Source organism: Acipenser ruthenus, chromosome 12 (genome assembly GCF_902713425.1).
Source record: "Acipenser ruthenus chromosome 12, fAciRut3.2 maternal haplotype, whole genome shotgun sequence".
NCBI lineage: Eukaryota > Metazoa > Chordata > Actinopteri > Acipenseriformes > Acipenseridae > Acipenser > Acipenser ruthenus.
Window position 1 is genome coordinate 6,065,851 of NC_081200.1, and position 27,692 is coordinate 6,093,542.

The 27,692-nt window shown below is 35.1% G+C and overlaps 3 protein-coding genes across 4 annotated transcripts; all 3 read right to left on the reverse strand.

Annotated features, from left to right (window-relative positions):
• Positions 1-1,399: 1,399 nt before the first annotated feature.
• Positions 1,400-5,040, reverse strand: LOC117416510 (extracellular calcium-sensing receptor-like). Its single transcript, XM_059034403.1, has 5 exons — positions 4,783-5,040; positions 3,622-4,449; positions 3,223-3,447; positions 2,797-2,920; positions 1,400-2,551 (listed from the first exon to the last, which is right to left on the reverse strand). The coding sequence occupies exons 1-5, from the start codon at positions 5,023-5,025 to the stop codon at positions 1,659-1,661; spliced, it is 2,313 nt and encodes a 770-aa protein (XP_058890386.1). The 5' UTR covers positions 5,026-5,040; the 3' UTR covers positions 1,400-1,658.
• Positions 5,041-11,839: 6,799 nt separating this feature from the next.
• On the reverse strand, positions 11,840-15,816 carry LOC117416501 (extracellular calcium-sensing receptor-like). Of its 2 annotated transcripts, none has more exons than XM_059034406.1 (5): positions 15,540-15,816; positions 14,379-15,206; positions 13,980-14,204; positions 13,637-13,760; positions 11,840-12,732 (listed from the first exon to the last, which is right to left on the reverse strand). In XM_059034406.1, the coding sequence occupies exons 1-5, from the start codon at positions 15,780-15,782 to the stop codon at positions 11,840-11,842; spliced, it is 2,313 nt and encodes a 770-aa protein (XP_058890389.1). In that variant the 5' UTR covers positions 15,783-15,816. The 2 variants fall into 2 exon arrangements, with proteins under 2 accessions (XP_058890389.1, XP_058890388.1); XM_059034405.1 differs by having other exon boundaries at positions 12,614-12,732; positions 13,948-14,204; positions 15,540-15,811.
• A 6,433-nt stretch (positions 15,817-22,249) lies between these two features.
• Positions 22,250-26,475, reverse strand: LOC117416794 (extracellular calcium-sensing receptor-like). The gene is made up of 6 exons (XM_034924644.2): positions 26,224-26,475; positions 25,476-25,752; positions 24,323-25,150; positions 23,925-24,149; positions 23,582-23,705; positions 22,250-23,258 (listed from the first exon to the last, which is right to left on the reverse strand). The coding sequence occupies exons 1-6, from the start codon at positions 26,457-26,459 to the stop codon at positions 22,366-22,368; spliced, it is 2,583 nt and encodes an 860-aa protein (XP_034780535.2). The 5' UTR covers positions 26,460-26,475; the 3' UTR covers positions 22,250-22,365.
• Between the last annotated feature and the right edge of the window lie 1,217 nt (positions 26,476-27,692).

Genomic DNA, 27,692 nt, shown 5'->3' on the forward strand with positions numbered 1-27,692 from the left:
TTAACCACTGCTGCTCTTATCTTGTTTGTATTTGTTATTTACTTGACTGATTTGATTGGTTTTTCTCTGCTATCTCAGCAGTGTAAGCAAATTATAATACAAATAATTGCTGGTCCTGGATTGGAGGGTCATTCTACCCTCAGTTTGATAGGTAACATTTTCCATGATTATTTTTCCTAGACTGTTTTTATTTTTTATTAATTAATTCATCATTATATTAATGTCTATAATACTTCCAGCTGTGCTGTCCTGCTCTGCCAACTTGCATTTGATAGTGTGCAGAAGGGCAATGTATGGGAAACGTGCTCTACAGTATAAGAGGATTCCCACAGGCTTGTTGATGTGGGTGAAAGGCATCTCACTATGTTACAGTAAAAATGAATGTGTACTGTAAACACCAATGCATTGTGTAAATGTGTATATAAGGTTTTGCAGGGATAAGGTTAAAAACATCCCTGAAGGATCTTTGTATTTACTTTCCAATTAGGCAGGCCAGCCATACCTGTGGAAATGTACTGGTTTAAATTACTACCAGTACTTTCATGAGATTCTATAACAAGGGTTTGCAATGAGGTCCTTTTTAATTATATTGCAATTGTTTCTGTGTGCTCATTATTTTTAATATGTTATCCAAATATTTTTTTTTCATATTATCCAAAAATAAACAAAGGGCTAGATTCTCAAAGCTATTTATTCCAAGTAGTTTTTTTCAGAAAGGAGAAACACACACAATAAAGTTGTCAAACCAGACATAAACAATTAATACTTTTAACTTAGGAACGTTAAACAGTTTTTTAGAATTGCAATGTTGTTTTTTTTTCCCTTTTAGATAAAAATTGCGCTAATGATGATTTTGAGTATAGAGCTTTGAGAATCTAGGATTAAAAGTGACATTCAGTTAATCTGAACAGCGACAGTTCTTATTACTGCGACTGTAGATAATTAAATACTGTAGGAACTGTTGTGTACACCAGTTTTAACAATCAGATATTTAAAGCTTATGGGTGTATTTTGATCCAACCCCCTTGAAAGCAATTAAATAGGACCCCTTATCTTGAAGTCATCAAGGATAATTGTTTTTGTGTCCCAGACCCCCCTCGGACAGAAGAGGAAGCCAGCAAACACTACAGGAATCCTCAGCTGACAAAATGATGCAGAACATCCAGACGAAGATGATGAAATCCGAATCCAGCAGCAGAGCATTCCCAAGGCAAGTGGATTTTGGCTGGCTTCCTACTAAAAAGTTGTTTTTAATTGTGTCAGTATACAGATCATCTATGCAGCAATACAGTGTCTCGATTGAAAACAGGTCTTTAGGTCATTTAAAAGAGTATTTACATGAAACGCAAATCATTGATATATAAACCTTATCATGGTTAACATTCAAATTGTCCAGATTTTTATTATTGAATATTTATTACCATGTGAGTCACATACTGTATTTTTTATAATAATGTTGTACCCTTTAAGATCATTTTAAGGCTGATTTATTATGCATTACATAACACTTTACAAAGTCTAATGGTTCACAATATCGTTTACATACAGAATGTTTTATAGGCCACACTATCCACTCTCCTCTTCCATAGCCACTCTCCTCTTCCATATCCATTCTACTCTTCATGCTTTCATCAAATGTTTTTGTTTCTACTGGCATGTTACTTCCCCATAATGTATTGTTTAGTGTTTTTCTCTGGTTTTAGTAAAATGATGTAGCATTTTGGTGCAAATATGCAGAAAAGTAGCCCAAAACTCGATGAAAGAATAGCAAATATTTCAACTGCAACAGTGTATTTTCCTGGTGAACTGACATACGCAGGTATAAAGGCTATCCATACAGCACAAAAGATGAGCATACTAAATGTAATGTATTTGGCCTCATTGAAATTGCCTGGCAGTTTCCTTGCTAAAAATGCAAGTACAAAGCACATACAAGCCAAAACCCCAATGTAGCCCAATACACACCAAAATGCCAAGGTAGACCCAACATCACATTCCAAAATAATCTTTGAACTTTGATATTTAGTGTTTTTTGAAGGGAAGGGGGGCATAGCAATCAACCATATAGCACAGATGATAATCTGAACAGAAGTGCAAGCGGAAATCATAATTCTTTGTTGTATGGGTCCAAACCATTTCATGATATTACTGCCTGGCTGTGTGGCTTTAAAGACCATCAGCACCACTACTGTTTTTCCAAGAATACAAGATATGCACAGTGAGAAAGTGATGCTAAACACAGTGTGCCTAAACATGCAAGACCAATTAGCTGGCTCACCTATGAATGCAATAGAAGACAGGAAACACAGTGCCAGTGACAGCAGAATGAAAAAGCTGAGTTCAGAGTTGTTGACACGGACCATTGGAGTGTTTTTGTAATGAAGGAACACAGCAAGGACACCAATTGTAAGACAGGCTCCAAATAAGGCAATCACAGTTAATGTGACCCCCATTTCATCGTACGTAAGGTATTCAATTTCTTTGGGTATGCATTCAGTTCTTTCAGCGTTCGACCAGAAATCCACAGGGCATTGTATGCATTCTATTGAATCTGCAGAGGAAAACAACAATAATAAAATGTGGTTAGAAAAGCATTTAGTTACTTTTACGTTTAAGTTTTTTTTTTTTTGGTCATATATTGTTTAATGCATTGCTACACCCCATTCAATTGTGAATGTGATACCAGGAAAGTAGAATATTATCAGACGGTTGTTTATTTGGCTTTGAGCCAGGCTGGAGAAAAGGTTGTGACACAATTAATTAATTAAACACATACCTGTGTAATTAAACACATACCTGTCTGATTACTAATCTCGCCATCAGCACATGGTAGACAGTCAAAGCAACAAAGAGGCTCTCCTCGACGAACCCCTTTCCTTGTACCAGGGGGGCAGCTTTCAGTGCATACTGAACTCGGTACCTTAAAATAAAACAGGGAACAGTAAATACCTTTTGAGACATCTAGTCTATAACACAATTAATTATTGGATATTTAACTCACAGCAACATCAGGAATCAGATAATAGAGTGCAGAAAGGTTAAATCGTTTGAAAGCAATATTTGGCAATGGAGGAATAAAGGAAGGTTGTACTGTGCTTAGAAAGACTGTATTTTTATAATATGGAATTAGGTAATGCATACACTGCTGTTGCAATCATTCATTCCCACATTTATTAGTAATGTTTCTTACAAAGGAGTTACAAGAGGCTGTTTGTAGCTTGCCTTGGTTTGGTCTCCACTCCAGTTTAATATCTTTTTGTTTATCACAAGCTCTTTGCCCACACCTTTGGATACATCGTAAAGCCCCACCGTGACAAAGCGAATAGTTCCATCTGTGTCTCTCTGCCAGTTTATCAAATCATAGGAGGCAGCTGTGTCTCCATTGTTATCAAAGTGGATTTCTTCTCCAGAAATTGTGAATGACACCTCTTGAATGTAATGCTGAAGCTTCAAGAAAAAAAATTAAAAATTATAGTCTTTCTTTTTATCACCTTATTTTTTTTAATTACTTGTACCCCTTTTGTTACATCAAACAATCTAAAAGATCAAAGAAAACATTTAAAATATAAAAAAATAGTAGGATATTAGACATATACATCATCCTTACGATCAATTATTTACCTGAAAAGGCTTGATGTTTGAAATATCTGCACATGTGAAATTATCAAATGGTCCTTTGCCAGGCTCACAGCTTATCAAATTATGCAACGAATGAGCAAAAGCATATACTGCTTTATAAACATTGTAAGAGAATCTGAGACTGGATACATCTGCATATTCACTGTACTTCTCTTCTAAAGATTCATGACCAGTACACAAAGGCAGCTCTCTCACAGACTGGTCAGTGGTGTTTGAAGGTTGAAATGTGCATCCAAACATAGTGCTCCAGAGCTCCTTGACTAGAGCATTGTCAGGGTACAACGATGGATGAACTTTAAGCAGGAAGTCTTTTAAACCAGGAATCTCCCCGCTGCGAATGGCAAATCCAATTGTACCACCTAGTGATAGGTAGAATTCTCTGGCTGAAAACAAGGAAGCTGTTATCCAGGCTTCGCTGGCTATCCACTGAATGCCTGTGATATTTTGCTGTACATACTCTGTCAGGAAGGGGTAGAGCTGCCCTCCATCAGCAAACAATATGACCACCTTTGCAGAGGACTTCTTCATTATGTCTAAAATTTCAAGAATCCTTTTTTTGCTGTATACTTTAGGAATCATTTCATAGTAGGCCAAACAGACTCCGATGTTTTTAAATTCTTTACTTAGCTGTTCAAACGCGAATATTCCATAATCATTATCTTCATAAACTCCTCCAACCCAGGTCCAGCCAAAGTGCATTACCAGCTGAACGATGGCTTTCACCTGGTAATAATCACTTGGAATAGTTCGAAAAAAATGTGGATAGTTGTTTCTGTTGCTTAGGCAAGCACATGTTGAGGCATAACTTATCTGCAAACAAATAATAAATAAAACAGCCTTGAATATATATTTAAAGGATGGTAACTGTTAAAATCTTAACTGTTTTAACATAAAGTATTTAATGTCATACATTTGCAGTATTCCTCTCACTTTGGTATATTTTTCATGGTAATTTTGAGAATTTTTCCATTTTTAACAAGCTTTCCAAAGTTCTTGTTGGTTTAGTTGAAACATGCTTTCACTACACTTTACTGTCCTTTTATCACGGCATACAAAACTTATCAGGGAGTTCATGAGGTCCCCAGAATCAAGTGTGCTATTTAACTCAGGTAGACCCACATCAAACTTAAATATAGCACTTACCAAGGGGATTTTAAAAGGTTGCAGTATACTTGACACAATACTGGAAGATGATGTAATAATGACCTTCACAGGTGAGGCTCCAGAGCACATCATACTTGAGACTTCTTTGATTCCATTAAGAACTGAGAGAACGGCTCGCTCTGCACCCACATGTGGGTCACAGATATCATAAATCTTATATCCCAAACTAATATTTGGAAGAAGACTTGGATTCTCGTTGATTTCTTCAATAGCAAATCTCATCGTCTGGGCCTCACAAAATGTGCCAGAGTTAAAGCTGAAAAAGTTAAAGCTGGACTATAATGCTTAATACTATACAGTAAACATGTATACATGTCCTGGTATATTTTACATGTGTTTACCATATTATATATGCAGCCTGTGGTTTTTAGCAATTGCTTAAGACTTTTAAAAACCTTTGGTATTTCTTCCTAAAAGACATGACACTGTATGTCAATAATTATTATTATTATTTTTAATATACTGTGCTCCCAAAATCTGGGAAATATAAAAATGACCCATTTATTTTTCAGTTAGACATATAACTTCTTTTGAAATATGGGGTGCATAAAGTATGGAGGAAACAATGCCTTGTTTATTTAAAAAAAAAAAAAAAAACAAGAATAAGAAAAACTCTTGTTTTTATTGCTCAATAAACAAGTTAAAATGTAAATAAAAAAGAGGCCAAAAGTCTATTCTTACCCTTGGCATCCTAAAGCTGCAGGTTTGTAGGTATAGTTGAGTTCAGGAACCACTAACCGGGTATGTATGAGAAACAGTCCTCCAATAATGATGTCTCCATCTGCAAAGAATCCAGGCAGCTCAAAGCTTGCCTGAAGTGTGCAAGCAGCTTCTGTTGTTTTACCGGGTGTAGGTTCAACCACTGGGCTCAATAGAGCCAAGATCAAAAGAAGCTGAATTGCGATAGCTTGTACCATACTGACCAGGCACAGCCTATAACTGCCTGTCTGATTTAGTTTACTTTATCTAGTTCTTATATCTTATCATCTGATGTACACACGAGAATAGGTTGTCAAACTGAGAATAGAAGACTTGTGCTAAATTGAAATCTCAATAGATATCTATCCCACAGCTTGTATTAGTTAGTCACAGCACAAGATTCAGTTCAGAGACTTAAGGGTATATTCATTTCCTAAGAGACATTTTAGTTCAATTAAATGCAGTTTCAGGGAGAGTGTATTTAACAATATGCAGAATCGAAAGAAATTGCAAACTTTATTATACACAATAGCAACAACAGCTTTTATATGAGTATACATTTTCACAAACCTGTTAAAAAATCAAAGGTAAATATTGAGCAAATGTAAATGCTATTAGGTTGTAAGTAACACATTGATTTGACAATCTAATTTAGCTTATACTAACATATGTACTTTCAGTATTCAGTGAGCTGTTTATTTTTTAAATATATTAATAAGCTTTTGTTTTTAATATTCATATTAATTTATACACAAACGTGAAGTTGCCTGACTGTCTTTTATGGGTAAATTAATCTGTGATGTTCATGGAACCAGACTGCATTTCTCAGAAGAGTAATTGTACAGAGATTATTTTGTTTTTCATGATCTCAGGTGTATTCCCTCAAACCATAATCATTAGGACTGCAGTATAAACCTGGGCTGCCATATTATTATTATTATTATTTATTTCTTAGCTAACGCCCTTATCCAGGGCGACTTACAATTGTTACAAGATATCACATTATTTTTACATACAATTACCCATTTATACAGTTGGGTTTTTACTGGAGCAATCTAGGTAAAGTACCTTGCTCAAGGGTACAGCAGCAGTGTCCCCACCGGGGATTGAACCCACGACCCTCTGGTCAAGAGTCCAGAGCCTTAACCACTACTCCACACTGCTGCCCTTGATGAAGGTGCTGGTTTATATTAGCTTAAGCAGTTTTATGCACATGCACACCAGTGCAAATCATAAAAGGTAAAACAGTTAAAAAAAATGACAGTACTGCTTTTCATTAATAGGAATGATTAATTAAGGGTGAACTTTGTATCTCACAGTAATGAGGTATAACTAATAGCCTGGCTCTTTAAAGCTTAAGAAATACTATTGGAAAACCTGAGAGCCTTAAGCCTTGACTTTTTGTTCCCCAAGTTTTTTTTTTTCTTCCAGGAAATTCTATATTTGGAAATCTTTCATCATTTTAAGATGTTGTTGATTTTGTGCTTTATGCCTGAGGGATAGTTTATTATTTCATGGGAGGCTATTGCTTTTACAACAAAATCAAAATCAATGGCAATGCCTGAGGTCAGTCTATTAAACTTGGACATTTGTACTTTTGGTAAAGTTTAGTCAGTCAACAAGAGACAAAAGTTGTTATTATAAATTGTGCAAACTAATAAACCTTAAACAAAAAATGGTTTACCATGAGTGTGTGCACATTTACCATTACTCCAATGCATTATTTGCTTTTGTAAGTAGTTTGAAAATTAAATCAAAACTGACACATTGATGAATACGGCCCACTGAGATTCGGAAAGTATTTTCTCATTAGTCAATAATTTTTTTTTCTTTTGGGGGAAAAAAGTATTTCTTTATGATTAGAATACTTTTAAAATTGTAAATACATGGTGGACACTATAACTAGATTGTACCAGACTTCACACTTCCACTGCATTTTAAATTAATTTGGCAACAATCCGATACAGTAATATTTACATGTTTTAACCTGTATTTTCACTCTCTGAATATTCCTGTACTGGTTACAAGTAGTAGTGGTGAAAAGCAGCTTTATTCGTTGAGGCCAGCAGCTGAACTTGCAGGATAACTTAATCAAGCAATAATATTTACACCACATTTGCAGCGCAGTTAGTTGACAGTGAGTGTTGCAGTGCAGTACTGTGTACAGGGCAGCAGTGTGGAGTAGTGGTTAGAGCTCTGGACTCTTGACCGGAGGAGGGTCATGGGTTCAATCACAGGTGGGGGACACTGCTGCTGTACCCTTGAGCAAGGTACTTTACCTAGATTGCTCCAGTAAAAACCCAACTGTATAAATGGGTTATTGTATGTAAAAATAAAGTGATATAACAATTGTAAGTCGCCCTGGATAAGGGCATCTGCTAAGAGAAATAAACAATACAGGTGTGTCACTTTTTTCTCTAGTAGCCAATGTACATTATAATGTCAGTAGCCCTTACAACATGAACTGTAGCTAATAAACAAAGGGTAAAACTTTCTTTTTTTATCTGTAAGTGTGCAGATGTGTGCATTGTTAACCTTCAAATAGGAAATGCCTTTACATGAAAACATTCACACAAAACAATAAATCAGTTTAAGAAATATGGTGATTATTTAAATTGCACCACTTTTTGTAGCTGGTACGCGAGAGCGAGAAACAACCTCATTTTGTATTAGAATCTAGAAATACAATCTACTTGCATGTCTAATAATCACCATATTAATGACCTTAAAATTACACAATGTATGAAGAAAAAAAACACCATATCAAATGGTATTTAAAATAAAACTTGAAATAAATTAACCGTTCAACATTAGTGATTTGTCAGTGCTGGTATTGCTTGTCAAACTGGATGCGTTCTTGCAGAGCTCTGCACATCACTCTAGTCTGGATGTCAGGTGACCCTGTTTGATGCTCCATGAAATTACATCAGAGGTTAAACTGCAGTAAACGAAACAGTGTTATGCAAAATAAAGAAAACTGTATGTTTGAATGTTAGGGATTATATAGGGCCCTATTCTTACTTGGTTTACTCGAAATACCAAGCATTTGTTCTGCGTTTATCAATTGCGTCCTCTGGTGGATATGAGTGGTTACTGCAACATTTAGAAATGCACTTTAGTCCGACTGCTGATGCATGCAAGCAAAGGCAATATAAAAAAAATCTCATTACGTTGGTAAAGTGAATGCACAGGTTAGGCATGACTGATAGTCTTTCAAAACATTTTTAAAAAGTGTAAATAAACTTCATGGAGGTACAGGAATAATCTACTATATTTATATATAGTTTTATAAGTTTCTTGTTTGTTTTGTTACTTTTTAAAACGTTTTATTGTATGATTACATTTATAAAAATGAGCAATACTATTTTTATAAATATTGTACAGTGTTTACTTTCATAAGGTAACAGAAGATGTGCATAATACACCTTAACTACTGGTAACAACATTGCCAAATTCATTAGATTAACAATTTATGGACAGGATGATGTAGTAAGCAATTAAATCCACTAGATGGGGCATTGTGTTGAGTAATGTTGGGATTAATCAGAGAATAATAGGAGAATGTGAGTGTAAAGACTTGTTGGAACATGTTTTCCTGTATAATTGATGGAGCATGTGTGCTGCATTCTTTAATGGTATGATTTTGAAATGTTTAACATCCTCCCTCTCATTAGCATTAGAACCACTGCTGCCCTTATCTTGTTTGTATTTGTTATTTACTTGACTGATTTCATTGATTTTTGCCTGCTTAACTTGCATGTCAAGTCTAAAGGTTTACCCGTATTATTTTATTTTTTTGGGGGGTGTCACCATGAAGAGGTGTACATTACCATTCATATTCCTGAAGCTGCTACCCAAACTCCCCCTCTTACTCCACAGATAGAATTGGCTTGCTGTCTCAAACTGACGGTTTGTCTGCGCGAGCCTCCTATGTTTCTGTGCACTACACGTCATTACTCGGAGAGTCGAAGGAGAGGCTGCCACTGTTAGAGAAATGGACATCAATGACAATTTAATTATTAAAGTCGAAAAATATAATGTTCTTTATGATGCCAGTGTCAGTGGTTATAAAGACAATAAAAAGAAAGACGCCATATGGTAAGAAATAACAGAACAATTGGAAATGGTCTCTCTTTATTTCGCTTTAATTTTAGTCAGGGAGCGCCACACACTGTTTTGTATTCCTCTAAAATGACGCTTCTTTGTTTTAATAATGTTGACCAATGATGATGATGATGATAATAATAATAATAATAATAATAATAATAATAATAATAATAATAATAATAATAATCACATTCACACAACTGATTTTTATTAAAAGTGAAAATCAATAAAAAAAAGTATTAAACTAATTCTCAGTATTTACAAAGAAATATGTGTAGATGTATGCCTTTTGAATAATTTACATGTTAATCCAGATCACATATAAACATTCACTTAAATGTGTGGTGTACCCAGACTATTTCTTTGTTTTATTTCGTCGCCACAAAACGAGCAAAAGCAGACAGTATTTTCTTTTAATGACTAGCTACAGTTGTCTGTGTGTGTGTTTTTTTAATGTACTCGTGCTGTATTCGTGTCGTTTGCTTCGCTTCTGGTGTGCATAGCCCTAAGTGTAGATCAGTGTCAGCCATGTGCAAAAATCGTGATCCGTCACCAGCACGCCGCCCCCCAAAAAAACAAAATCTAGTGGTCTAGGTTAAGATTTTCATCAATCCCAAGGTTTTTCAGCAGGTGGCTCACTGGTATGAACACTTAGGGATTGACATGCCTGCTGCTATCTTATTAGTGTAAGCAAATTATAATACAAATAATTGCTGGTCCTGGATTGGAGGGTCATTCTACCCTCAGTTTGATAGGTAACATTTTCCATGATTATTTTTCCTAGATCTTTTTTTTATTATTAATTTATTCAACATTATTTTAATTTCTATAATCTGCTGTCTTGCTATGGCAACTTGCATTTGATAGTGTGCACAAGGGCAATCTATGGAAAACATGTGCTCTACAGTATAAGAGGATTCCCACAGGCTTGTTGATGTGGATGAAAGGCATCTCACTATGTTACAGTAAATATGGTTTATCTTTATGAATGGTGTACTGTATATACCAGTGCACTTTGTAAATGTTTATATAAGGTTTGGCATCGATAAGGTTACAAAACATCCCTGATAGATCTTTCCAATTAGGCAGGCCAACCATACCTGTGAAAAGGTATTGATTTAAATTACGCACCAGTGCTTTCATGAGATTCTATAGCAAGAGTTTGTAATGAGGTCCTTTTTAATTATATTGCAATTGTTTCTGTATGCTCATTATTTTTTCATATTATCCAAAAATAAACAAAGGACTATATTCTCAAAGCTATTTATTCCAAATATTTTTTTTCAGAAAGGAAGAACACAGAAAATAAAGATATCAAACCAGATATAAACAACTAATACTTTTAACTTAGGAACGTGTAAGCAGTCTTGTTTTTTAGAATTACAATGGTGTTTTTTTTTCCCCCTTTCAGATAAAAAAAGCACTAATGACTATTTGGAGTATATAGCTTTGAGAATCTAGGATTTAAAGTTATATTCAGTTAATCTAAACAGTGACAGTTCTTATTAGTGTGACTGTTAGATAATTAAATACTGTAGGATCTGTTGTGTACAAAAGTTTTGAGAATCAATTATTGACAGTGCATGGCTGCATTTTGATCCAACCCCCTTGAAAGCAATTAATTATCTTGAAGTCATCATGAATAATTGTTTTTGTCTCCCAGACCCCCCACGGACAGAAGAGGAAGCCAGCAAACACTACAGGAATCCTCAGCTGACAAAATGATGCAGAACATCCAGACGAAGATGATGAAATCCGAATCCAGCAGCAGAGCATTCCCAAGGCAAGTGGATTTTGGCTGGCTTCCAGCTAAAGTTGTTTTTAATTGTGTCAGTATACAGATCATCTATGCAGCAATACAGTGTCTCGATTAAAAACAGGTCTCTAGGTCATTTAAAAGAGTGTTTACATGAAACGAAATTCAGTGATATATAAACCTTATCATGGTTAACATTCAAATTGTCCAGACTTTTATTATTGAATATTTCTTACCATGTGAGTCACATACTGTATTTTTTTATAATAATGTTGTACCCTTTAAGATCATTTTAAGGCTGATTTATTATGCATTACATAACACTTTACAAAGTCTAATGGTTCACAATAAGGTTTACATACAGAATGTTTTATAGGCCACACTATCCACTCTCCTCTTCCATATCCACTCTTCTCTTCCATATCCATTCTACTCTTCATGCCTTCATCAAATGTTTTTGTTTCTACTGGCATGTTACTTCCCCATAATGTATTGTTTAGTGTTTTTCTCTGGTTTCAGTAAAATGATGTAGCATTTTGGTGCAAATATGCAGAAAAGTAGCCCAAAACTCGATGAAAGAATAGCAAATATTTCAACTGCAACAGTGTATTTTCCTGGTGAACTGACATACGCAGGTATAAAGGCTATCCATACAGCACAAAAGATGAGCATACTAAATGTAATGTATTTGGCCTCATTGAAATTGCCTGGCAGTTTCCTTGCTAAAAATGCAAGAACAAAGCACATACAAGCCAAAACCCCAATGTAGCCCAATACACACCAAAATGCCAAGGTAGACCCAACATCACATTCCAAAATAATCTTTGAACTTTGATATTTAGTGTTTTTTGAAGGGAAGGGGGGCATAGCAATCAACCATATAGCACAGATGATAATCTGAACAGAAGTGCAAGCGGAAATCATAATTCTTTGTTGTATGGGTCCAAACCATTTCATGATATTACTGCCAGGCTGTGTGGCTTTAAAGACCATCAGCACCACTACTGTTTTACCAAGAATACAAGATATGCACAGTGAGAAAGTGATGCTAAACACAGTGTGCCTAAACATGCAAGACCAATTAGCTGGCTCACCTATGAATGCAATAGAAGACAGGAAACACAGTGCCAGTGACAGCAGAATGAAAAAGCTGAGTTCAGAGTTGTTGACACGGACTATTGGAGTGTTTTTGTAATGAAGGAACACAGCAAGGACACCAATTGTAAGACAGGCTCCAAATAAGGCAATCACAGTTAATGTGACCCCCATTTCATCGTACGTAAGGTATTCAATTTCTTTGGGTATGCATTCAGTTCTTTCAGCATTCGACCAGAAATCCACAGGGCATTGTATGCATTCTATTGAATCTGCAGAGGAAAACAACAATAATAAAATGTGGTTACAAACGTTTTTTTGTTTTTTTTTCTTGGTCATATGTTGTTTAATATGTTATATTAACATGCTTTACTATGGTACTAATTTAGCCCCAATTTTCTTACAATGCTTTTGTATGCTTTACTTTGTTGACTGTCCATTGTATAAACATTTTTACACTTCACTGCATTATGCTACACCCCATCATACACAGATATCATAAATCTTATATCCCAAAGTAATATTTGGAAGAAGACTTGGATTCTCGTTGATTTCTTCAATAGCAAATCTCATCGTCTGGGCCTTACAAAATGTGCCAGAGTTAAAGCTGGAAAAATAAACACATGGTTAAAAAAATAAAGAATAAATATTAAATCCAAATGAATCCTGTGTGACTGTAATGCATAATACTATACAGTAAACATGTATACATGTGCTGGTATATTTTACATGTGTTTACCATATTATATATGCAGCCTGTGGTTTTTAGCAATTGCTTAAGACTTTTAAAAACCTTTGGTATTTCTTCCTAAAAGACATGACACTGTATGTCAATAATTATTATTATTTTTTTTAATATACTGTGCTCCCAAAATCTGGGAAGTATAAAAATGACCCATTTACTTTTCAGTTAGACATACAACTTCTTTTGAAATATGGGGTGCATAAAGTATGGAGGAAACAATGCCTTGTTTATTTAAAAAAAAAAAAAAAAACAAGAATAAGAAAAACTCTTGTTTTTATTGCTCAATAAACAAGTTAAAATGTAAATAAAAAAGAGGCCATTCAATTGTGAATGTGATACCAGGAAAGTGGTAGAATATTATCAGGCGGTTGTTTATTTGGCTTTGATCCAGGCTGGAGAAAAGGTTGTGACCCAATTAATTAAACACATACCTGTCTGATCACTAATCTCACCATCAGCACATGGTAGACAGTCAAAGCAACAAAGAGGCTCTCCTCGACGAACCCCTTTCCTTGTACCAGGGGGGCAGCTTTCAGTGCATACTGAACTCGGTACCTTAAAATAAAACAGGGGACAGTAAAATCCAGAAAGGTTAAATCGTTTGAAAGCAATATTTGGCAATGGAGGAATAAAGAAAGGTTGTACTGTGCTTAGAAAGACTGTATTTTTATAATATGGAATTATAATGCATACACTACTGTTGAAACCATTCATTCCCACATTTATTAATAATGTTTCTTACAAAGGAGTTACTAGAGGCTGTTTGCAGCTTGCCTTGGTTTGGTCTCCACTCCAGTTTAATATCTTTTCGTTTATCACAAACTCTTTGCCCACACCTTTGGATACATCGTAAAGCCCCACTGTGACAAAGCGGATAGTTCCATCTGTGCCTCTCTGCCAGTTTATCAAATCATAGAAGGCAGATGTGTCTCCATTGTTATCAAAGTTGATTTCTTCTCCGAACATTGTGAATGACACCTCTTGAATGTAATGCTGAAGCTTCAAGAAAAAGAAAATATTGCACATAATACATGACACAAATATAGTTTTTCTTTTTGTCACCTTATTTTTTTGACATCAAACAATCAAAAATAGCAAAGCAAAAAAAAAAAACACTTAAAATATCGAAGAACAGGATATAACACATAGTATCCTGATGATCAAATATTTTACCTGATAAGGCTCGATGTTTAAAATATCTGCACATGTGAAATTATCAAATGGTCCTTTGCCAGGCTTACAGTTTATCAAATTATGCAACGAATGAGCAAAAGCATATACTGCTTTATAAACATTGTAAGAGAATCTGAGACTGGATACGTCTGCGTATTCACTGTACTTCTCTTCTAAAGATTCATGACCAGTACACAAAGGCAGCTCTCTCACAGACTGGTCAGTGGTGTTTGAAGGTTGAAATGTGCATCCAAACATAGTGCTCCAGAGCTCCTTGACTAGAGCATTGTCAGGGTACAACGATGGATGAACTTTAAGTAGGAAGTCTTTTAAACCAGGAATCTCCCCGTTGCGAATGGCAAATCCAATTGTACCACCTAGTGATAGGTAGAATTCTCTGGCTGAAAACAAGGAAGATGTTATCCAGGCTTCGCTGGCTATCCACTGAATGCCTGTGATATTTTGCTGTACATACTCGGTCAGCAAGGGGTAGAGCAGCCCTTGATCAGCAAACGATATGACCACCTTTGCAGAGGACTTCTTCATTATGTCTAAAATTTCAAGAATCCTTTTTCTGCTGTATGTGTTAGGAATCATTTCACAGTAGGCCAAACAGACTCCGATGTTTTTAAATTCTTTACTTAGCTCTTCAAATGCAAATATTCCATAATCAGTATCTTCATAAACTCCTCCAACCCAGGTCCAGCCAAAGTGCATTACCAGCTGAACGATGGCTTTCACCTGGTAATAATCACTTGGAATAGTTCGAAAAAAATGTGGATAGTTGTTTCTGTTGCTTAGGCAAGCACATGTTGAGCCATAACTTATCTGCAAACAAATAATAAATAAAACAGCCTTGAATATATATTTAAAGGATGGTAACTGTTAAAATCTTAACTGTTTTAACATAAAGTATTTAGTGTCATACATTTGCAGTATTCCTCTCACTTTGGTATATTTTTCATGGTAATTTTGAGAATTTTTCCATTTTTAACAAGCTTTCCAAAGTTCTTGTTGGTTTAGTTGAAACATGCTTTCACTACACTTTACTGTCCTTTTATCACGGCATACAAAACTTATCAGGGAGTTCATGAGGTCCCCAGAATCAAGTGTGCTATTTAACTCAGGTAGACCCACATCAAACTTAAATATAGCACTTACCAAGGGGATTTTAAAAGGTTGCAGTATACTTGACACAAGAGTGGAAGATGATGTAATAATGACCTTCACAGGTGAGGCTCCAGAGCACATCATACTTGAGACTTCTTTGATTCCATTAATAACTGAGAGAGCGGCTTGCTCTGCACCCACATGTGGATCACAGATATCATAAATCTTATATCCCAAAGTAATATTTGGAAGAAGACTTGGATTCTCGTTGATTTCTTCAATAGCAAATCTCATCGTCTGGGCCTTACAAAATGTGCCAGAGTTAAAGCTGGAAAAATAAACACATGGTAAAAAAATAAAGAATAAATATTAAATCCAAATGAATCCTGTGTGACTGTAATGCATAATACTATACAGTAAACATGTATACATGTGCTGGTATATTTTACATGTGTTTACCATATTATATATGCAGCCTGTGGTTTTTAGCAATTGCTTAAGACTTTTAAAAACCTTTGGTATTTCTTCCTAAAAGACATGACACTGTATGTCAATAATTATTATTATTTTTTTTAATATACTGTGCTCCCAAAATCTGGGAAGTATAAAAATGACCCATTTATTTTTCAGTTAGACATACAACTTCTTTTGAAATATGGGGTGCATAAAGTATGGAGGAAACAATGCCTTGTTTATTTAAAAAAAAAAAAAAAACAAGAATAAGAAAAACTCTTGTTTTTATTGCTCAATAAACAAGTTAACATGTAAATAAAAAAGAGGCCAAAAGTCTATTCTTACCCTTGGCATCCTAAAACTGCAGGTTTGTAGGTATAGTTGAGTTCAGGAACCACTAACCGGGTATGTATGAGAAACAGTCCTCCAATAATGATGTCTCCATCTGCAAAGAATCCAGGCAGCTCAAAGCTTGCCTGAAGTGTGCAAGCAGCTTCTGTTGTTTTACCGGGTGTAGGTTCAACCACTGGGCTCAATAGAGCCAAGATCAAAAGAAGCTGAATTGCGATAGCTTGTACCATACTGACCAGGCACAGCCTATAACTGCCTGTCTGATTTAGTTTACTTTATCTAGTTCTTATATCTTATCATCTGATGTACACACGAGAATAGGTTGTCAAACTGAGAATAGAAGACTTGTGCTAAATTAAAATCCCAGTAGATATCTATCCCACAGCTTGTATTAGGTAAGCACAGCACAAGATTCAGTTCAGAGACTTAAGGGTATATTCATTTCCTAAGAGACGTTTTAGTTCAATTAAATGCAGTTTCAGGGAGAGTGTATTTAACAATATGCAGAATCGAAAGAAATTGCAAACTTTATTATACACAATAGCAACAACAGCTTTTATATGAGTATACATTTTCACAAACCTGTTAAAAAATCAAAGGTAAATATTGAGCAAATGTAAATGCTATTAGGTTGTAAGTAACACATTAATTTGACAATCTAATTTAGATTATACTAACATATGTACTTTCAGTATTCAGTGAGCTGTTTATTTTTTAAATATATTAATAAGCTTTTGTTTTTAATATTCATATTAATTTATACACAAACGTGAAGTTGCCTGACTGTCTTTTATGGGTAAATGAATTTGTGATGTTCATGGAACCAGACTGCATTTCTCAGAAGAGTAATTGTACAGAGATGATTTTGTTCTTCATGATCTCAGGTGTATTCCCTCAAACCATAATCATTAGGACTGCAGTATAAACCTGGGCTGCCATATTACCTTAAGCAGTTTTATGCACATGCACACCAGTGCAAATCATAAAAGGTAAAACAGTTAAAAAAAATGACAGTACTGCTTTTCATTAATAGGAATGGTTAATTAAGGGTGAACTTTGTATCTCACAGTAATGAGGTATAACTAATAGCCTGGCTCTTTAAAGCTTAAGAAATACTATTGGAAAACCTGAGAGCCTTAAGCCTTGACTTTTTGTTCCCCAAATTTTTTTTTTTCTTCCAGGAAATTCTATATTTGGAAATCTTTCATTATTTTAAGATGTTGTTGATTTTGTGCTTTATGCCTGAGGGATAGTTTATTATTTCATGGGAGGCTATTGCTTTTACAACAAAATCAAAATCAATGGCAATGCCTGAGGTCAGTCTATTAAACTTGGACATTTGTACTTTTGGTAAAGTTTAGTCGGTCAACAAGAGACAAAAGTTGTTATTATAAATTGTGCAAACTAATAAACCTTAAACAAAAACTGGTTTACCATGAGTGTGTGCACATTTACCATTACTCCAATGCATTGTTTGCTTTTGTAAGTAGTTTGAAAATTAAATCAAAACTGACACATTGATGAATACGGCCCACTGAGATTCGGAAAGTATTTTCTCATTAGTCAATAAAATTGTTTTCTTTTGGGGGAAAAAAGTATTTCTTTATGATTAGAATACTTTTAAAATTGTAAATACATGGTGGACACTATAACTAGATTGTACCAGACTCCACACTTCCACTGCATTTTAAATTAATTTGGCAACAATCCGATACAGTAATATTTACATGTTTTAACCTGTATTTTCACTCTCTGAATATTCCCGCACTGGTTACAAGTAGTAGTGGTGAAAAGCAGCTTTATTCGTTGAGGCCAGCAGCTGAACTTGCAGGATAACTTAATCAAGCAATAATATTTACACCACATTTGCAGCGCAGTTAGTTGACAGCGAGTGCTGCAGTGCAGTACTGTGTACAAGGCAGCAGTGTGGAGTAGTGGTTAGAGCTCTGGACTCTTGACCGGAGGAGGGTCATGGGTTCAATCACAGGTGGGGGACACTGCTGCTGTACCCTTGAGCAAGGTACTTTACCTAGATTGCTCCAGTAAAAACCCAACTGTATAAATGGGTAATTGTATGTAAAAATAAAGTGATATAACAATTGTAAGTCGCCCTGGATAAGGGCATCTGCTAAGAGAAATAAACAATACAGGTGTGTCACTTTTTTCTCTAGTAGCCAATGTACATTATAATGTCAGTAGCCCTTACAACATGAACTGTAGCTAATAAACAAAGGGTAAAACTTTCTTTTTTTATCTGTAAGTGTGCAGATGTGTGCATTGTTAACCTTCAAATAGGAAATGCCTTTACATGAAAACATTCACACAAAACAATAAATCAGTTTAAGAAATATGGTGATTATTTAAATTGCACCACTTTTTGTAGCTGGTACGCGAGAGCGAGAAACAACCTCATTTTGTATTAGAATCTAGAAATACAATCTACTTGCATGTCTAATAATCACCATATTAATGACCTTAAAATTACACAATGTATGAAGAAAAAAAACACCATATCAAAATGGTATTTAAAATAAAACTTGAAAGAAATTAACCGTTCAACATTAGTGATTTGTCAGTGCTGGTATTGCTTGTCAAACTGGATGCGTTCTTGCAGAGCTCTGCACATCACTCTAGTCTGGATGTCAGGTGACTCTGTTTGATGCTCCATGAAATTACATCAGAGGTTAAACTGCAGTAAACGAAACAGTGTTATGCAAAATAAAGAAAACTGTATGTTTGAATGTTAGGGATTATATAGGGCCCTATTCTTACTTGGTTTACTCGAAATACCAAGCATTTGTTCTGCGTTTATCAATTGCGTCCTCTGGTGGATATGAGTGGTTACTGCAACATTTAGAAATGCACTTTAGTCCGACTGCTGATGCATGCAAGCAAAGGCAATATAAAAAAAATCTCATTACGTTGGTAAAGTGAATGCACAGGTTAGGCATGACTGATAGTCTTTCAAAACATTTTAAAAAAATGTAAATAAACTTCATGGAGGTACAGGAATAATCTACTATATTTATATATAGTTTTATAAATTTCTTGTTTGTTTTGTTACTTTTTAAAACGTTTTATTGTATGATTACATTTATAAAAATGAGCAATACTATTTTTATAAATATTGTACAGTGTTTACTTTCATAAGGTAGCAGAAGATGCGCATAATACACCTTAACTACTGGTAACAACATTGCCAAATTCATTAGATTAACAATTTATGGACAGGATGATGTAGTAAGCAATTAAATCCACTAGATGGGGCATTGTGTTGAGTAATGTTGGGATTAATCAGAGAATAATAGGAGAATGTGAGTGTAAAGACTTGTTGGAACATGTTTTCCTGTATAATTGATGGAGCATGTGTGCTGCATTCTTTAATGGTATGATTTTGAAATGTTTAACATCCTCCCTCTCATTAGCACTAGAACCACTGCTGCCCTTATCTTGTTTGTATTTGTTATTTACTTGACTGATTTCATTGATTTTTTCCTGCTTAACTTGCATGTCAAGTCTCAAGGTTTACCCGTATTATTTTATTTTTTTGGGGGGTGTCACCATGAAGAGGTGTACATTACCATTCATATTCCTGAAGCTGCTACCCAAACTCCCCCTCTTACTCCACAGATAGAATTGGCTTGCTGTCTCAAACTGACGGTTTGTCTGCGCGAGCCTCCTATGTTTCTGTGCACTACACGTCATTACTCGGAGAGTCGAAGGAGAGGCTGCCACTGTTAGAGAAATGGACATCAATGACAATTTAATTATTAAAGTCGAAAAATATAATGTTCTTTATGATGCCAGTGTCAGTGGTTATAAAGACAATAAAAAGAAAGACGCCATATGGTAAGAAATAACAGAACAATTGGAAATGGTCTCTCTTTATTTCGCTTTAATTTTAGTCAGGGAGCGCCACACACTGTTTTGTATTCCTCTAAAATGACGCTTCTTTGTTTTAATAATGTTGACCAATGATGATGATGATGATGATGATGATAATAATAATAATAATAATAATAATAATAATCACATTCACACAACTGATTTTTATTAAAAGTGAAAATCAATAAAAAAAAGTATTAAACTAATTCTCAGTATTTACAAAGAAATATGTGTAGATGTATGCCTTTTGAATAATTTACATGTTAATCCAGATCACATATAAACATTCACTTAAATGTGTGGTGTACCCAGACTATTTCTTTGTTTTATTTCGTCGCCACAAAACGAGCAAAAGCAGACAGTATTTTCTTTTAATGACTAGCTACAGTTGTGTGTGTGTGTGTGTTTTTAATGTACTCGTGCTGTATTCGTGTCGTTTGCTTCTCTTCTGGTGTGCATAGCCCTTAAGTGTAGATCAGTGTCAGCCATGTGCAAAAATCGCGATCCGTCACCAGCACGCCGCCCCCTAAAAAAACAAAATCTAGTGGTCTAGGTTAAGATTTTCATCAATCCCAAGGTTTTTCAGCAGGTGGCTCACTGGTATGAACACTTAGGGATTGACATGTCTGCTGCTATCTTATTAGTGTAAGCAAATTATAATACAAATAATTGCTGGTCCTGGATTGGAGGGTCATTCTACCCTCAGTTTGATAGGTAACATTTTCCATGATTATTTTTCCTAGATCTTTTTTTTATTATTAATTTATTCAACATTATTTTAATTTCTATAATCTGCTGTCTTGCTATGGCAACTTGCATTTGATAGTGTGCACAAGGGCAATCTATGGAAAACATGTGCTCTACAGTATAAGAGGATTCCCACAGGCTTGTTGATGTGGGTGAAAGGCATCTCACTATGTTACAGTAAAAATGGTTTATCTTTATGAATGGTGTACTGTATATACCAGTGCACTTTGTAAATGTTTATATAAGGTTTGGCATCGATAAGGTTACAAAACATCCCTGAAAGATCTTTCCAATTAGGCAGGCCGACCATACCTGTGAAAAGGTATTGGTTTAAATTACGCACCAGTGCTTTCATGAGATTCTATAGCAAGAGTTTGTAATGAGGTCCCTTTTAATTATATTGCAATTGTTTCTGTATGCTCATTATTTTTTCATATTATCCAAAAATAAACAAAGGACTATATTCTGAAAGCTATTTGCTCCAAATATTTTTTTTCAGAAAGGAAGAACACAGAAAATAAAGATATCAAACCAGATATAAACAACTAATACTTTTAACTTAGGAATGTGTAAGCAGTCTTGTTTTTTAGAATTACAATGGTGTTTTTTTCCCCCTTTCAGATAAAAAAAAGCACTAATGACTATTTGGAGTATATAGCTTTGAGAATCTAGGATTTAAAGTTATATTCAGTTAATCTAAACAGTGACAGTTCTTATTAGTTTGACTGTTAGATAATTAAATACTGTAGGATCTGTTGTGTACAAAAGTTTTGAGAATCAATTATTGACAGTGCATGGCTGCATTTTGATCCAACCCCCTTGAAAGCAATTAATTATCTTGAAGTCATCATGAATAATTGTTTTTGTCTCCCAGACCCCCCACGGACAGAAGAGGAAGCCAGCAAACACTACAGGAATCCTCAGCTGACAAAATGATGCAGAATTTTTAGACAAAGATGATGAAATCCGAATCCAGCAGCAGAGCATTCCCAAGGCAAGTGGATTTTGGCTGGCTTCCAGCTAAAGTTGTTTTTAATTGTGTCAGTATACAGATCATCTATGCAGCAATACAGTGTCTCGATTAAAAACAGGTCTCTAGGTCATTTAAAAGAGTGTTTACATGAAACGAAATTCAGTGATATATAAACCTTATCATGGTTAACATTCAAATTGTCCAGACTTTTATTATTGAATATTTCTTACCATGTGAGTCACATACTGTATTTTTTTATAATAATGTTGTACCCTTTAAGATCATTTTAAGGCTGATTTATTATGCATTACATAACACTTTACAAAGTCTAATGGTTCACAATATCGTTTACATACAGAATGTTTTATAGGCCACACTATCCACTCTCCTCTTCCATATCCACTCTTCTCTTCCATATCCATTCTACTCTTCATGCCTTCATCAAATGTTTTTGTTTCTACTGGCATGTTACTTCCCCATAATGTATTGTTTAGTGTTTTTCTCTGGTTTCAGTAAAATGATGTAGCATTTTGGTGCAAATATGCAGAAAAGTAGCCCAAAACTCGATGAAAGAATAGCAAATATTTCAACTGCAACAGTGTATTTTCCTGGTGAACTGACATACGCAGGTATAAAGGCTATCCATACAGCACAAAAGATGAGCATACTAAATGTAATGTATTTGGCCTCATTGAAATTGCCTGGCAGTTTCCTTGCTAAAAATGCAAGAACAAAGCACATACAAGCCAAAACCCCAATGTAGCCCAATACACACCAAAATGCCAAGGTAGACCCAACATCACATTCCAAAATAATCTTTGAACTTTGATATTTAGTGTTTTTTGACGGGAAGGGGGGCATAGCAATCAACCATATAGCACAGATTATAATCTGAACAGAAGTGCAAGCGGAAATCATAATTCTTTGTTGTATGGGTCCAAACCATTTCATGATATTACTGCCTGGCTGTGTGGCTTTAAAGGCCATCAGCACCACTACTGTTTTACCAAGAATACAAGATATGCACAGTGAGAAAGTGATGCTAAACACAGTGTGCCTAAACATGCAAGACCAATTAGCTGGCTCACCTATGAATGCAATAGAAGACAGGAAACACAGTGCCAGTGACAGCAGAATGAAAAAGCTGAGTTCAGAGTTGTTGACACGGACCATTGGAGTGTTTTTGTAATGAAGGAACACAGCAAGGACACCAATTGTAAGACAGGCTCCAAATAAGGCAATCACAGTTAATGTGACCCCCATTTCATCGTACGTAAGGTATTCAATTTCTTTGGGTATGCATTCAGTTCTTTCAGCATTCGACCAGAAATCCACAGGGCATTGTATGCATTCTATTGAATCTGCAGAGGAAAACAACAATAATAAAATGTGGTTAGAAGCGTTTTTTTTTTTTTTTTTCTTGGTCATATGTTGTTTAATATGTTATATTAACATGCTTTACTATGGTACTAATTTAGCCCCAATTTTCTTACAATGCTTTTGTATGCTTTACTTTGTTGACTGTCCATTGTATAAACATTTTTACACTTCACTGCATTATGCTACACCCCATTCAATTGTGAATGTGATACCAGGAAAGTGGTAGAATATTATCAGGCGGTTGTTTATTTGGCTTTGATCCAGGCTGGAGAAAAGGTTGTGACCCAATTAATTAAACACATACCTGTCTGATCACTAATCTCACCATCAGCACATGGTAGACAGTCAAAGCAACAAAGAGGCTCTCCTCGACGAACCCCTTTCCTTGTACCAGGGGGGCAGCTTTCAGTGCATACTGAACTCGGTACCTTAAAATAAAACAGGGGACAGTAAAATCCAGAAAGGTTAAATCGTTTGAAAGCAATATTTGGCAATGGAGGAATAAAGAAAGGTTGTACTGTGCTTAGAAAGACTGTATTTTTATAATATGGAATTATAATGCATACACTACTGTTGAAACCATTCATTCCCACATTTATTAATAATGTTTCTTACAAAGGAGTTACTAGAGGCTGTTTGCAGCTTGCCTTGGTTTGGTCTCCACTCCAGTTTAATATCTTTTCGTTTATCACAAACTCTTTGCCCACACCTTTGGATTCATCGTAAAGCCCCACTGTGACAAAGCGGATAGTTCCATCTGTGTCTCTCTGCCAGTTTATCAAATCATAGAAGGCAGATGTGTCTCCATTGTTATCAAAGTTGATTTCTTCTCCGAACATTGTGAATGACACCTCTTGAATGTAATGCTGAAGCTTCAAGAAAAAGAAAATATTGCACATAATACATGACACAAATATAGTTTTTCTTTTTGTCACCTTATTTTTTTAACATCAAACAATCAAAAATAGCAAAGCAAAAAAAAAAACACTTAAAATATCGAAGAATAGGATATAACACATAGTATCCTGATGATCAAATATTTTACCTGATAAGGCTCGATGTTTGAAATATCTGCACATGTGAAATTATCAAATGGTCCTTTGCCAGGCTCACAGTTTATGAAATTATGCAACGAATGAGCAAAAGCATATACTGCTTTATAAACATTGTAAGAGAATCTGAGACTGGATACGTCTGCGTATTCACTGTACTTCTCTTCTAAAGATTCATGACCAGTACACAAAGGCAGCCCTCTCACAGACTGGTCAGTGGTGTTTGAAGGTTGAAATGTGCATCCAAACATAGTGCTCCAGAGCTCCTTGACTAGAGCATTGTCAGGGTACAACGATGGATGAACTTTAAGTAGGAAGTCTTTTAAACCAGGAATCTCCCCGTTGCGAATGGCAAATCCAATTGTACCACCTAGTGATAGGTAGAATTCTCTGGCTGAAAACAAGGAAGATGTTATCCAGACTTCGCTGGCTATCCACTGAATGCCTGTGATATTTTGCTGTACATACTCGGTCAGCAAGGGGTAGAGCAGCCCTTGATCAGCAAACGATATGACCACCTTTGCAGAGGACTTCTTCATTATGTCTAAAATTTCAAGAATCCTTTTTCTGCTGTATGTGTTAGGAATCATTTCACAGTAGGCCAAACAGACTCCGATGTTTTTAAATTCTTTACTTAGCTGTTCAAACGCGAATATTCCATAATCAGTATCTTCATAAACTCCTCCAACCCAGGTCCAGCCAAAGTGCATTACCAGCTGAACGATGGCTTTCACCTGGTAATAATCACTTGGAACAGTTCGAAAAAAATGTGGATAGTTGTTTCTGTTGCTTAGGCAAGCACATGTTGAGCAATAACTTATCTGCAAACAAATAATAAATAAAACAGCCTTGAATATATATTTAAAGGATGGTAACTGTTAAAATCTTAACTGTTTTAACATAAAGTATTTAGTGTCATACATTTGCAGTATTCCTCTCACTTTGGTATATTTTTCATGGTAATTTTGAGAATTTTTCCATTTTTAACAAGCTTTCCAAAGTTCTTGTTGGTTTAGTTGAAACACTACACTTTACTGTCCTTTTATCACGGCATACAAAACTTATCAGGGAGTTCATGAGGTCCCCAGAATCAAGTGTGCTATTTAACTCAGGTAGACCCACATCAAACTTAAATATAGCACTTACCAAGGGGATTTTAAAAGGTTGCAGTATACTTGACACAATACTGGAAGATGATGTAATAATGACCTTCACAGGTGAGGCTCCAGAGCACATCATACTTGAGACTTCTTTGATTCCATTAAGAACTGAGAGAGCGGCTTGCTGTGCACCCACAAGTGGATCACAGATATCATAAATCTTATATCCCAAAGTAATATTTGGAAGAAGACTTGGATTCTCGTTGATTTCTTCAATAGCAAATCTCATCGTCTGGGCCTTACAAAATGTGCCAGAGTTAAAGCTGGAAAAATAAACACATGGTAAAAAAATAAAGAATAAATATTAAATCCAAATGAATCCTGTGTGACTGTAATGCATAATACTATACAGTAAACATGTATACATGTGCTGGTATATTTTACATGTGTTTACCATATTATATATGCAGCCTGTGGTTTTTAGCAATTGCTTAAGACTTTTAAAAACCTTTGGTATTTCTTCCTAAAAGAGATGACACTGTATGTCAATAATTATTATTATTTTTTTTAATATACTGTGCTCCCAAAATCTGGGAAGTATAAAAATGACCCATTTATTTTTCAGTTAGACATACAACTTCTTTTGAAATATGGGGTGCATAAAGTATGGAGGAAACAATGCCTTGTTTATTTAAAAAAAAAAAAAAAAACAAGAATAAGAAAAACTCTTGTTTTTATTGCTCAATAAACAAGTTAAAATGTAAATAAAAAAGAGGCCAAAAGTCTATTCTTACCCTTGGCATCCTAAAACTGCAGGTTTGTAGGTATAGTTGAGTTCAGGAACCACTAACCGGGTATGTATGAGAAACAGTCCTCCAATAATGATGTCTCCATCTGCAAGGAATCCGGGGAGCTCAAAGTTTCCCTGAAGTGTGCAAGCAGGTTCTGTTGTTTTACCTGGTGTAGGTTTAATCACTGGGCTCAACAGAGCCAAGATCAAAAGAAGCTGCATTGCGGTAGCTTGTACCATACTGACCAGGCACAGCCTATAACTGCCTGTCTGATTTAGTTTACTTTATCTAGTTCTTATATCTTATCATCTGATGTACACACGAGAATAGGTTGTCAAACTGAGAATACAAGACTTGTGCTAAATTAAAATCCCATTAGATATCTATCCCACAGCTTGTATTAGGTAAGCACAGCACAAGATTCAGTTCAGAGACTTAAGGGTATATTCATTTCCTAAGAGACGTTTTAGTTCAATTAAATGCAGTTTCAGGGAGAGTGTATTTAACAATATGCAGAATCGAAAGAAATTGCAAACTTTATTATACACAATAGCAACAACAGCTTTTATATAAGTATACATTTTCACAAACCTGTTAAAAAATCAAAGGTAAATATTGAGCAAATGTAAATGCTATTAGGTTGTAAGTAACACATTAATTTGACAATCTAATTTAGATTATACTAACATATGTACTTTCAGTATTCAGTGAGCTGTTTATTTTTTAAATATATTAATAAGCTTTTGTTTTTAATATTCATATTAATTTATACACAAACGTGAAGTTGCCTGACTGTCTTTTATGGGTAAATGAATTTGTGATGTTCATGGAACCAGACTGCATTTCTCAGAAGAGTAATTGTACAGAGATTATTTTGTTCTTCATGATCTCAGGTGTATTCCCTCAAACCATAATCATTAGGACTGCAGTATAAACCTGGGCTGCCATATTACCTTAAGCAGTTTTATGCACATGCACACCAGTGCAAATCATAAAAGGTAAAACAGTTAAAAAAAATGACAGTACTGCTTTTCATTAATAGGAATGGTTAATTAAGGGTGAACTTTGTATCTCACAGTAATGAGGTATAACTAATAGCCTGGCTCTTTAAAGCTTAAGAAATACTATTGGAAAACCTGAGAGCCTTAAGCCTTGACTTTTTGTTCCCCAAGTTTTTTTTTTCATCATTTTAAGATGTTGTTGATTTTGTGCTTTATGCCTGAGGGATAGTTTATTATTTCATGGGAGGCTATTGCTTTTACAACAAAATCAAAATCAATGGCAATGCCTGAGGTCAGTCTATTAAACTTGGACATTTGTACTTTTGGTAAAGTTTAGTCGGTCAACAAGAGACAAAAGTTGTTATTATAAATTGTGCAAACTAATAAACCTGAAACAAAAACTGGTTTACCATGAGTGTGTGCACATTTACCATTACTCCAATGCATTGTTTGCTTTTGTAAGTAGTTTGA